The 12,650-nt window shown below is 39.3% G+C and overlaps 3 protein-coding genes across 3 annotated transcripts in view; all 3 read right to left on the bottom strand.

Moving 5' to 3' along the window:
* LOC134744616 (spondin-1-like) overlaps positions 1-12,650 on the bottom strand; it is a 313,657-nt gene that overhangs the window by 242,159 nt on the left and 58,848 nt on the right. The gene's annotated exons all lie outside the window — the stretch shown is intronic.
* LOC134744951 (uncharacterized) lies at positions 1,134-6,509 on the bottom strand. The gene is made up of 6 exons (XM_063678898.1): positions 6,177-6,509; positions 5,349-5,474; positions 4,186-4,347; positions 3,614-3,714; positions 2,732-3,018; positions 1,134-2,064 (listed from the first exon to the last, which is right to left on the bottom strand). Exons 1-6 carry the CDS (start codon positions 6,321-6,323, stop codon positions 1,625-1,627), a joined length of 1,263 nt encoding a protein of 420 aa, XP_063534968.1. The 5' UTR covers positions 6,324-6,509; the 3' UTR covers positions 1,134-1,624.
* Positions 7,455-11,034, bottom strand: LOC134744781 (probable methylthioribulose-1-phosphate dehydratase). Its single transcript, XM_063678692.1, has 6 exons — positions 10,876-11,034; positions 10,624-10,718; positions 10,298-10,411; positions 9,614-9,764; positions 8,642-8,844; positions 7,455-7,971 (listed from the first exon to the last, which is right to left on the bottom strand). The coding sequence occupies exons 1-6, from the start codon at positions 10,891-10,893 to the stop codon at positions 7,869-7,871; spliced, it is 684 nt and encodes a 227-aa protein (XP_063534762.1). The 5' UTR covers positions 10,894-11,034; the 3' UTR covers positions 7,455-7,868.

Genomic DNA, 12,650 nt, shown 5'->3' on the forward strand with positions numbered 1-12,650 from the left:
AATTTACTTTATTGCAGTATTTCGTGCCATATTAGCTTACGACAATGTCGACTTTAACGCTCAATGATATTATTTAGCCATTTTGCCTGAAAATCGAATTTTCAATGGTTATGTTTATGTATCTAAAATAAGTACATGTCAAGAGGGCAAGAAGAGTTATATTCTCTTTGGATGTCAATTGAGTTTCCTCGAAAAGGTTCTACAGTTCCATTCCTACAAATGCTTCTTTGTTCTTGCATATGGCGCATGTAACCCGCGCATATGGAGGCGCGGGTTAGGTAGGTTAGGTACACGTGCCAATAACATGCTCGGTCTGTGGCATTGTAGCTCTTCAAAAGAATTTGAAAGCGAGTTTTCTTGCGGTGGTTTTTAGCTATGTTTCAAAGACAACATTTTGGAGAGTATCGGCTATGGATGGTATAGAAAGGATGCCAATCTCTTATGGCAGAATTGTTGCAAAAGTGACCGCTTTCAGCTTTAAATAATAGTTCTTAATCTCTCCGGTGGCGCTAGTTAGGCTCTGGGACATGAGTATAACATGAACCATATAAGGCAATAACAAATAACCCGACCAAATTACGTAGAATATTGTTTTTGATAGTATTTCGGTGTATGGTGGCGCCGCCTAATTACTGTTTTTTGATGGACACTTTTCATACATAGAGATTTGGCTCCTTTATATAGTCTCCATGGTATCAGCTCTTTTCCAAAATGCAAGGCATTTTTGGCATAAAATGCATTTTGTTGGCATATAGCGTAGGGGGTTTTTAAAACTTTTAAATTAATAGTTATATTTTTAACCCATTATTGAATTGAGATGAAACCAATGAGTAGTATAATATATAGATGAAACTTCACATAAGTACACAATGTAAGTTGGGCAAAAGTTGGGTGATAATCTGATAATGTAATATGATGATACAGTCAGCAATACTATTAGCTTAGCACGTTTACACAAACTTCTATGCAGCTTTCTATGCTTCTTTTTCTCTGCAGCTGACTGTATCATCGAGCTGATCTGACGATGGAGACCGGAGGTGGCCATAGGAACTGATAAAACAACGCAACCTAATTGTGTTTGGGTTTGTTAGAATATTTGTTGACTACGGATCGTAATAATAAAAATGAAAAAGGGTTTTTTTCTTTCGTATTTTTAATTTATTAATACGATGTAACAAAACTTCTGATAAATATTCACAACCTGGTTACAATTTGTAACGAACTAGATTTATTTGTTTATGGAAAGTGCACAATATGATATAGACGCATAACTTTATTCAAAACTATCTACACACCTTCTTACCTATTCTTAAATTTCTTAAGAATAAGAACGTGTGTAGATAATTTTAAACACTTTAATCGCTTAGCGACTTTTCCTGCTGACTAATAGGTAATCATTTTATTACTGAAGTAGGTGGCACTGTACTTATATTATAATTTAAATGTTACGTTTTATGTTAATTCTAATTAGGTTGTCTATCACTATAACCTTTAATCATCGTTATCCACCTACTTACAGCAAACATATGGCGCCGAATAGCACCGTCTACTTTTACCATTTCTTTGTCTATGGTACTATTAACGTATGACATTCTGATGGTAAAACTGAACTTTCACTTGTTTTTCAAAGTTCAGCCTCACGCATCAACTCGTTTATCAAACTGTTCGACAGCACACACTTCGCATCGTTCACTTCATCTCTACATTTAACCGTTCGTCTATTAATCCCGTAAACGCTCGATTCGCATTTTTTCAAAATTAAATCTTTAATTTCCTGCAATTCTGCTTTGGATAAGAGATTAGTGTTGGAATAGTCGCAGTTGACAGGTGGGCTCTCTCGCTTAGCCATCTCGTACAGACACATTAGGTCCAATGTTTCGCGTCTCTTTTTGTTTTCGAGTGCCTGCTTCCGTCTCAGCACTCGCTTGAGGTCCTCTAGTAATGACCTGTTTTCAGGTATCTCGTTGTCTATGATTTCTATCTCTTTCTTGTTTAGTTTCTGAAGGTCTCCGTCGTCCAAGTTGAAGTTGCGTTTTACACCAGATGGGATGGACGGTATGTTCTCTGTAAAAGATAATCGCGATATAGTCAAGCGAAGTGGTCATGGGATAGCACAGAATTCAAGAAGCCTCGAGGAAAAACCTGATTTGTATTTAAACAGCATCGCCAAGTTATCACGTTTCGTCAAAGAATCGCCAAGTTACTTTCAGTCCTTGCAGTATATAGGTAGTACCTACCTACCTATTAGTTACCTACTAAATGTGCCTACCTAATAGCTTTTGCTGGTCCTTATCATTTCCTATGTCACTTTCTGCAAAAAAGCACTAGGTCGGCTGTAAGATGCCCGTGTAACCCCCCCTTACGTTAACCGCATAGGAGCATTCCACGGGCTGTCCCGAACAAACGCATTTTATTTCGTATATTAGAACTTTTTTGTCGGCGTTTAAAGCCGACGATTATTTTTCTGGTTTTATTTTTGACAATTTCTTACAGAAAAAGCAACTCCTATACCTGCAAATGTTCAGAAAACTTGCGTTTGTACGGGACAACGGTAGCTAGACAATTTCATGGAATGCTCCCAAAGTGAACACTGCACTGCGGATTTTTAGGGAAATTAAATTCACGTACTTACAATCTGAATTTTCTTGTCCTACTTAAATGTGCTAAGATGAAGATTCGTAAAATATATATTAATTTATTTTTTTGGTCAAATCTATATTTATAAATATACCTTTGTTGTTGTCGCCTCCAAAATCTTTCATTTTTATGGAGAAAAATGCCCTCATTTTCTGCGTCGGCGCCGCGGGGTCAGCCGCGTTCAAGTCGAAAATATCGTACTCCAGACAAACCACCCTCTCTTCAAGCTTGCGGACCTCAACGTTGTTCTTTTTGAACTTCGAGAACTTCTCAGCGATCCGTTTTACGTGAGGTGTTTCCGATATACGAATATTACTACGAACCGACGGAGTACGCTTTTTATCTGAAAACCGCAAATACACAAAGGGTATAAACGGGACCCTATTAGGTACTAAGACTCCACTGTCCGTCTGTCTGTCTGTCACCAGCTGTATCTCATTAACTGTGATAGCTAGACAGTTGACATTTTCACAGATGATATATTTCTGTTGCCGCTATAACAACAAATACTAAAAAGTACGGAACCCTCGGTGGGCGAGTCCGAATCGCACTTGTCCGGTTTTTATTTTTGTTTATAATTTATAGGCATATGGCATATATCACATAAATAGTCATAATGGACCTAACCGTATTGTGACCATATTATGAACTTCGGGATGACAATCAATGAAATATATTGATCAGCCGATTCAAGGCTTCTTTCATAAAACAGGATGTTGATGGTTGAAGCATTTAAACTCACTCACCAAGTTATAGATTAGGGCCACCCCGCACTAGCGTCGACGACTAGACAACTCTATAGCTGCTGCTCGACGCAACGTTGGCGCAACGCTGACTAGACACCGACGCTCAAAAGACTAGTGTGTGGTGGCCCTAAGTTGGTAACGGAGCAATTGGTTACCATTATCAGCTACAAAGCAGAGTGCAAAGAGAAATTGGCGGTTTAATTGTTGTCTCTAGAGCACCAATGCTTTACACACCTGTCGGGACCTCGATCCGCTCTGGGCTCGGCACTCCTGACAGAAACATGTCCGCGTCGCTGACGCTGTCGATGGTCTGCCACTGCACGTCGTCCATCTAATGCCAAAGGGTTCATTATAAGATACTGGCGTATGATGGATGACGTTATCTACGTGATAAAATAAGTCACTAGCTGTTTAACACGACATCGTCTTCCGCGCGTTTACTCGGCTTTTTGCCATGCTCATGGGAGCCTGGGGTCCGCTTGGCAACTAGTTTCAAGAATAGACTTTAAAAAAATCGTTAAATTCAGACTTCATAATAAGACACTAGTTTTACCGAAAGTGACTGCCATCTGGACTTCCAACCCAGAGGGGAAACTAGGCCTTAGGTACCTAAAGGGATTTGTCCGGTTTCCTCGTGATGTTTTCCTTTACCGAAAAGCGGCTGGTAAATTATATCACCTCCACGACTTCTCGCATTGATTGAAAGTCGCACTGTCATTATCGCATTCAGACATCTATCGCATCTATGACCATCATAACCGTTCAGATGAGGATAAAAATGGTAAACGAAAATTAGACCAACCAGGTCCGCCATCACGTGTTCGTCTAGATGGAGTACGCTGGCCGGGTCCACAAACGCCGAACGGGTCTGCACCATGGATCCTTCGCAGGCATTCTTCGTCACCGCTTTTGTCGTGTCTGGCGTGGACTCGTTGCAGATTTCTTGAATAAGGTTCTTGTAATACTGATAAATAAGTATAAAGGGCCCTTCACACTCGTGCGCGAATCGCGGCCCGAAGCCGCGAACGCGAGTGCGAAGTCTAGTTCGCTAATCATTCAGTTCGAAATCGACTCCACACTCGCGTTCACGGCTTTGCGCCGCGTAGTCTGGAGCGGGCTTATGGTTCTTGTAATACTGATAAATAAGTATGTCGTCAACTATTTAGTAATGCTACAGTACCCATTTTCATATTGAAAGGAAGGATGAATTGTGAAGGAAAAAACTGAATAAAACGTTTTCCTCGTAAATCGGGTTCTAAAGTGACTATCAGAACTAAATAAAACAAAATATATTTGCAGTACAAAAGTGCAAGTTGCGGAAACTTTAAAATAAGTTGGAAAACTTCTCGCAACGTTTCAGAGAAAAAATCAGAAAATTAAGAAAGCTTTCATTTTGCAAACGGAATGTTTCGATCCCCAATAGTCCATTACCATACAAAAATATGTAAAGTTTCCGAAATTTTTGCGGAAATTTCACAAGTCTCCTCTAATTGAGGGGGGGATTTAAATCTTCTCGAGACAGAGGTGTAGGGTTAGAGCCGGCGTAGCTTTATTTGTAGTTCATAAGCGCAATAATAAACTATCTTTATCTTTGGTAACTTTCCGACGGCATATATCCAGTAGTTTGTAGGTAGTTTGTCATATTTTTGGGTTTGGGACCGATAGAGGAAACAGATGATTCGCGCGCAGTAGGAACCCTCAATTACAAGTCCCTACCATCTCAAAAATTGCCTGTCTGTGGCTTGCTTGAGAAAACTGCGATTCTTTATCAAACAGCTATATCTATGTCTGAGCAGTTCCTATGGCCGAATTTCCTAGTTTGTGGAATGAGGTATCTATGCAATTATGTAGAGTATATAGGTACCTACGTAGAGAAATACTGGTTTTTAAGGATTTATATATGGTCCTTTAGCCAAAATAGCAAAGAACGGAACTATAAGGATAGATTCGTCCGTTTTGACTTACATCTTTCGGAGGCAAAGCCATATCCGTCAGCTGCCCGAAGTCTTCATTACTGGGTCTGTAGAAGGTGCACCGATGTGATTTGCTTCTTGCAAAGGGATTTTCGCGCCCATTAGTAGCAACTTCCACCTTTGAAAGAACAGACATGTCATTATTATGTTAGGTACCTAAGTATTTTTTTTACACCGTATAGCTCTTGGCAGCGCGATGTAATCTTGTTTCTTGTACTTAATTTTAAAACACCTACCAAACGAAAATATATTTGGTTAGATATTATAAGTTACTAGCTTTTTCCCGCGACTTCGACTGCGTGGAATTAATTTTTTATCCAATCTGCTTTTTATTGATTGCCCATACAAACTTCCTATTTGAGAACTATAACTCATAGATAAAAGTAATAGCAATCATTCAATTATTTTCACCCGCTTTTTACCCTCCTAAGGGATGATTTCCGGGATAAAACCTATCCTATGTCTTTCTCTGGCATACTATCTCTATACCAAATTTCAACTAAATCGGTTCAGCGGTTTAAGCGGGAAGAGGTAACAAACAGACAGTATGGATTTAAAAGTTTGTTAAAGTATTAAAGCAAGATGATGCATTCAGCGGGTACAAGTAGTTCCAAAATATATATAGGTAACATCAGTGGGCCGTCAGCAGGGCCAGATTTTGTAAGTACGTAACATGTATTTTGGTGGATGCAATTTTCACTCTATATGAAACCTTTTTTGTGTGCACGCGGGGCCGCTAGCCGATGCCGGGTCTGTAGGCAGGTACCTGCTCTGCCTTATGGTCAATCCGGCCCTGGCGGTTACGTATATAGGTACTTACATCTTCCCCGCATCTTTCCTTAGGAGGTGGAAATACCTCCTCAACCTCAGGCGAGACAAATGGCGTCTTATTGATGTTTCGATTGGTCTCATATTTCTCAAACTTCCTAGGGGGACTGCGGCCCTGCCTCCGTTTAACCCTCTTCATGTTTGAAATTACCGGAACATTTCAATTACATCGTATTGTTTTTCTAAAAATCTACTAGAATTTTGCGCTGTTTTTTTAGTTGGGCCAGACACGACTGATTTTTATTCTATTTGACAGTTGACAATTCCATTTTTTAGCAACGCAACGTATGGCCTGTGTTTTGAACTAGCGTTTTATTTAACCGAACTTTATGCGAAGCTCGAGCGAATAGGTAACGCGAAACTCTGCGTAGGGGGCGCCACTACCACAATCTGAGGGTCCAATCTCTGTCACTCTTGCATATTCGAGCGATAAAGAGGCAGATAGCGAAATTTCGGATTAGCGTTTTCAGGTAGCCTACCGGCGTTAGGTCCTCTGTCAACGAAGTAGAATATTCCGTCGCGGCCTTGATGCAATCAATGACATATTTTATTATCTCTAAAAACTTGTCAAAAACCTGTTAACCTTTTCGACGCCTTGTCAAACACAAAAGCTGTCACTCGGACGCCACGTCACCGAAATGTCAAAACTGAAATTGAACTTTATGCACATGCACGTAGGTCTATGTTGCTCTGTGGTCTTTGACCGATAAATCCGTCTTTGGCGTTGGACCTGCGGTGCCGATATATCCCTCATTGGCGTCCAAAAGGTTAAATGTACAGTATGTATAAGTTACTCTATGGTTTACAAAAGGGGCTAGTGCGTCCAAAAGGTTAAATGTACAGTATGTATAAGTTACTCTATGGTTTACAAAAGGGGCTAGTGCTGCAGTCTGGTGGCAGAACATTGCAGTAATACTATTACTAGACGCGCGAAACAGATTTGTCTGCAGGCATGCAGCATGGACACAGCGCGAGAGCGATTCGCATCTTTGTGTGCTAGCGACACATTCACCAGACTTGGCGAAAGCTGCTAAAGCTGATCTGTTCCTAGCGAGTATTGTATTCTTTGTGTTAAAGTCTGCGCAATGTTAGCTCCGGCTCTGCCCACTTCGAAACGAATATTTCATGTATTCGCGCTTTTGTGATCTCCATTGATACTTAAAAAGTATATATCGACATAGGGTTCAGAATGAAAAATTGGTTTCACAATGCTGATAATACATAAAAGGCATTTTTACAGAAAAATAGATTTATTTTAAAATTACTAGTGGTGTTGCGATATGAAGTATAAACTTTAATGATAGTAACAAAACTTAAAACTAATTAACAGGTATGGATCTAAAGACTGCGTCGACCGTCCAGTGGCGCCCTCATTAGGGGCATTGTGTTTTCTGATAAAACAATTAATTTATGTATAAATCAGTATATTTATATTATTGTCCTACTGATTCCTCAACTTTTGGTCTTTTTTTTGCTTATTTAATGCTTTATCACCTAAACGCAAAAATGTGGCCACAATTTGCCGTTCAGTTGCTAAGAAAAACTCCGTCCAGATCTGGCAAACCCGCACAATCTTACTAAAAAATGCACGTGAGTAGTTGGTGTATATATTAGATTGTAAGCTCTTTTTTGAATTGGAGCATAGTTACCCACCAAGGAGCAAAGTAGGACCATTTTAGTTTCCTTAGTTAAGAGATTTGTTCTGTGCTTCCGGGTTGAACCCAGGATCTAGGCCGAGTTTCTTCATCTCAACCGCCATCTCGAACAGGTAGTCATAGCACTCGGACCTGGAAACACGAATATATTCTAATTAGGAAAGGTGTTGCTGCAAATGTCACAGCACCTATTCGGAAAACGGCTTTTTCTTCCTTCCTAGCGAGGAAGTCATCAAAGTGGGACTTTTCTTCCTTGCTAGGAGGGATCAAAGTAAAACTTTTCTGTCCTAGGATTTTTTTTATATTTTCTTGCATACTATTTTTAGGGTTCCGTACCCAGAGGGTAAAAACGGGACCCTATTACTAAGAATCCGCTGTCCATCTGTCTGTACCAGGCTGTGTGTCATGCTCTCATGAACCGTGATAGAAATTTGAAATTTGAAATACACTTGAAATTTTCACAGATTATGTATTTCTGTTGCCACTATAACCACAAATACTAACAACTTAATAAAATAAATATTTAAGTGCTCCCATGTAACAAACGTGATTTTTTTGCCGTTTTTTGCGTGGTACGGAACCCTTCGTTCGCGAGTCCGACTCGCACTTGGCCGATTTTTATGGTCGTTTTAAGCTCCTGCCATAAATGAAAATCGTTTCGTGCCCAAAGGGTAACCATTGGGTACAAAACCATAAAATCGCGAGTTCAATGAATAAAAATCAGGTTTTAAAGAGTGGCCCAGAAGAACGGAACCAAGACAACGAGCTACAAAAAAGTTGATTACCCTAAAATTATACTAACATAGTTTTGGCTTGCTGCCAAGTGTCCCCCCACACATAGACCCCGTGTCTCCGAACTAGCACAGCACTGGTCCCAGGGTACTGCGTCAGAGCCTCGCCGAGACTGCCGGCCAAGTCTCGCTCGAAAGGCGTGTTCTCAATGATGGGGACAACTAGCTTCTCGTCGTAGCGCAGAAACCGATCCAGTTTGGCGTCTTTTATTCCCTGGAATTCAGAAATAATTTCGTAATTAATATGTGTTTTAAAAATTGATATGCCGTAGACATGTGTCATTCACGACTTTCACGAGTGAATAATTTTTTTGAGTATCTCTAATATGCCGCATAAATATAAATTCAAGGGATCTTGAAATTTGTGTAGTTGGAGTTGGTCCTTGATCTTTTCAGCAATGGCGTGCTTCGTTTCATCGAGCTGATCGGATGACAAATACAGAAGGTGGCCATTGATGCCTTAGAATCCTCAATGAGTATTAGTTCTGTTAGGCTAATAATAGAAAAGTACAATCGGCAAAGAATTCAGTAAAAAAAAACTTCTTCTTTTCAGTTCACGATAACTATACCTTGATGATCTCGTGGTGGGTGATGGTGAACTCCTTGTCATAGAGCAGTGTGCAGCAAACGTTTATGTATTTGTATAAATATTATGATGTTTGTATAAATATTTGTATTACTGTCATTTTATTATGTGAATGACAGCGCCGGCGGTGGCGCCGCGCTCTTTATACGCCAGTATGAAATTAATAGAGGCGTGCTTTACCTCTTCTTCAGTCTGTAAAGATTAGAAGAAGAAACTAAACTAAGTACCTTAATCATCTCCTGGCGGGTCATTGATGAACATCACCATACCATAGAGCAGCGAACGGCGTGCTCGAGTGCGTGTGAATGACGGCGCCGCGCTCTTTATACGCCAGTATGAAATGAATGCATTACCTCTTCTTCAGTCTGTAAAGATTAGAAGAAACTAAACTAAGAACCTTAATCATCTCCTGATGTGTGATGGTGAACTCCTTGTCATAGAGTAGCGTGCAGCGAACGGCGTGCGGCGAGTGCGTGTGAATGACGGCGCCGGCGCCGCGCTCTTTGTACGCCAGCATGAACAGAGGCGTGCATTGACTCTTCTTCAGCCTGAAAGGTTTCAGTAATTTTTTACAAGCTTTATTGATAAATGAAATGGATGTTTTATATTAACGAAAAAGTGACCAAGCTCTTCAGTGGCCAAGTCCAGATTTATACTTGATCCGGAGCGTCTGTAATCAAACATTGGAAGTAAAATGTGACAATACCTATAACAGAAGTCCTAGCCAATGGAACAACTCCTACGTTAGTCTTCGTCCAAAGCCTTTGTACTTTGACACTTATCGGTCTATAAAAATCTGGCATTCATATATGATTCATCATACGATTTTGGAATTCACACTAATTTTGGATATTGGATAGGTGGGCCAAAATTATTTTCGTTGTCTTGGTTCTGACCACTGTCACGCTTGTGTTAGTTGTATTTTTGTCTTAGACAACAAAAAGAATTTTGACCCAGGTATATATGGTTAAAAAAAAAATTGTAGTAACTTTTAACATATACTATAAAAAGGACACTCTTGTATCAGCATTAGTGCTGGATTAGTGAGATTGTACTGTAGATCCTATATACATTCACTTACTGTTTCTCCGGAGGTGGAAGTTCTAGATCTTCATCATTAATTGTCTGCACAAACAGGTCATCTGACTTCATCCGTTCCTTTTGTACTCCTGATGGTGCTATGTAGATCTTTTCCCTGAAACCGATAGAACATAAATTAAAATTGTAGACATAGATATTTTTTACTTTTCAACCTAGTAGTGCTTTTACCTTTTGTATTGTTTGTGAGCTCCCGATATTTCGACACAGTTACATGCATCTTGTTCACGGGTGACCCCGGTCAATATAAGTCTAGTGAAACCAACCGTGAATCATTCAAAACTCTTAATAACATATAAGTCAAGTTACCCATCTTTTATGGAGATGCCACCGCCAGTTCCCGTTACCCATCCTAAATGATAGAACTGATTGCACAGCTCTGGGATAAGGTTACGAGGATGCTCCTAGAACATATTAATTATACCGTCAAGTTTATTTCAAGTGCAGGTTCTAAAACCTATACGTAATTTAGTTGAGATGTTCTAAGATTATCAGAGAAAATCATACCAGTTATCTTCAAAGTAGCATTTCCATTCTAATACGTAATAAAATAAAACTTACTGGTCCGTACGCCGACATTGTTACCGAGGCACTGAGCAAAGAGTATTGTAATATATAGGAGGCAACTGAGGCAAACCAAACGTTATCTTATCTCTAATTTTATTTAACAAGCATTACGAAGAGTAAGTATAATAAAAATAAATACTGTCTATGACAGTGCGAGAGGTTATATTATCAATCAAATTTCAAAACGTCAATGTCAAAATACAAACGTCATAATCAGGCACGTTCGAAATCCACGTAACAAAACTACCATTTCAAAATTTTTATAAACAAACAAATATTGAAGTCACTGATTTCCACAAATTCCCATGAATTTCTACTTGTCTAAAGGGCCCTCCACACTCATGCGCGAATCACGACGCGAAGCCGCGAACGCGAGTCTGGAGTCCTATATATTATACTTTTCTTTGGTCTGGAGTCTAGTTCGCTAATCAGCGAAATCGACTCCACACTCGTGTTCGAGGCTTAGCGCCGTGATTCGCGCATGAGTGTGGAGGAACCTTTAAACCAGATAAAATAAACACTTTTGTGGGCTAACGCGTATGAATTCGCCGCTAGGGGCGCTAATGTAGATGGTGGTCTTTTCCATAGTTCGAAATGTCAAATGTCACCATCAACAGAGGCGCCAACTGGTGAGCAAAAAACGATAGCCCTCATTGAATACGCCGCGCCTTTTTTTTAAATTCGCGACTACAAAAGCTGTTTGTATTATTATATAATTATTTATATATTTATATTTTGAACATGTGTTGAACGGACCATCGTCGCGGTCCGGTACGCACGTCTGTTACGTTGACAGTGGGTTTGGCTCGATTGGCGCGAAGAGGGCACAAAACAAATGACTTGAGAAAACATGGAGGAAACTCCGAGAACGCGAAGTCATTCAACCATTGGGAAAAGAAGTAATTAATCAGGTTATTTGATCTAATGCATAGTTAAATAAAGCGAACTGATTTCTAATGAAATAACACCGTATACCTATTTATAGTTTGCATGTAGTTTGCTCAGTGTTGTTTTTCTTCGTACTGGGTTCTACTGGCTACTAATAAGAACTGCTTTAAAACTTTTATCTTTATCAAAATAACCTGACAATTATCTGACAATGGTGTCACTTTCATTCATTACGTATTTTTAACAACAAATGTAAAAATTATTTCCAGTGTTTATAGAGCATGACAACTAATTAAAAAGACTAAAGATTTTTGCGCTCTAGACTTCGCTACATATTTTAAGTTGCACGTAAGGTTTTAATGCGTATTTACTTACACGTATTTAAACCTAAATTAAACACATTAAAAGTTTTGTTTTTAATCATAAAACTTCTTCGCATAATATTTCATCATCTCTTCAGTTCATCAGCTTGCCAAGCAATGTAACAGAACTTCCAAATTTTATTAAATCGTGTAAGGTAAGCTGGTTAACAGTGGGTTGGTGGTGCCCAATAATTATCGCAAATTCTGAATAATATTTCTAACGCAAAATACCTATTTCTAATACTTTTCTCCGCATAAAAGGTGCCCCGTGGCAACAAGTTTTTACTAATCTAAGTAAATATTCAATAAAGTGAACACAACGACAAGATCTGTTTACACACCAACAGGCACAAAGCTTCTTTTTAACCGACTTCAAGATTTCAAAAGGTTTTTTTTTTATAATGTTTGTTACTCCACAACTCCGTCATTTCTGGACCGATTTTGAAAATTCTTTTTTTGATTGTAAGTATATACATACAGATTGGTCCCGTTTTTGTCAAAACGCAGTTCTGATGATGG

Source organism: Cydia strobilella, chromosome 10 (assembly GCF_947568885.1).
Source record: "Cydia strobilella chromosome 10, ilCydStro3.1, whole genome shotgun sequence".
NCBI lineage: Eukaryota > Metazoa > Arthropoda > Insecta > Lepidoptera > Tortricidae > Cydia > Cydia strobilella.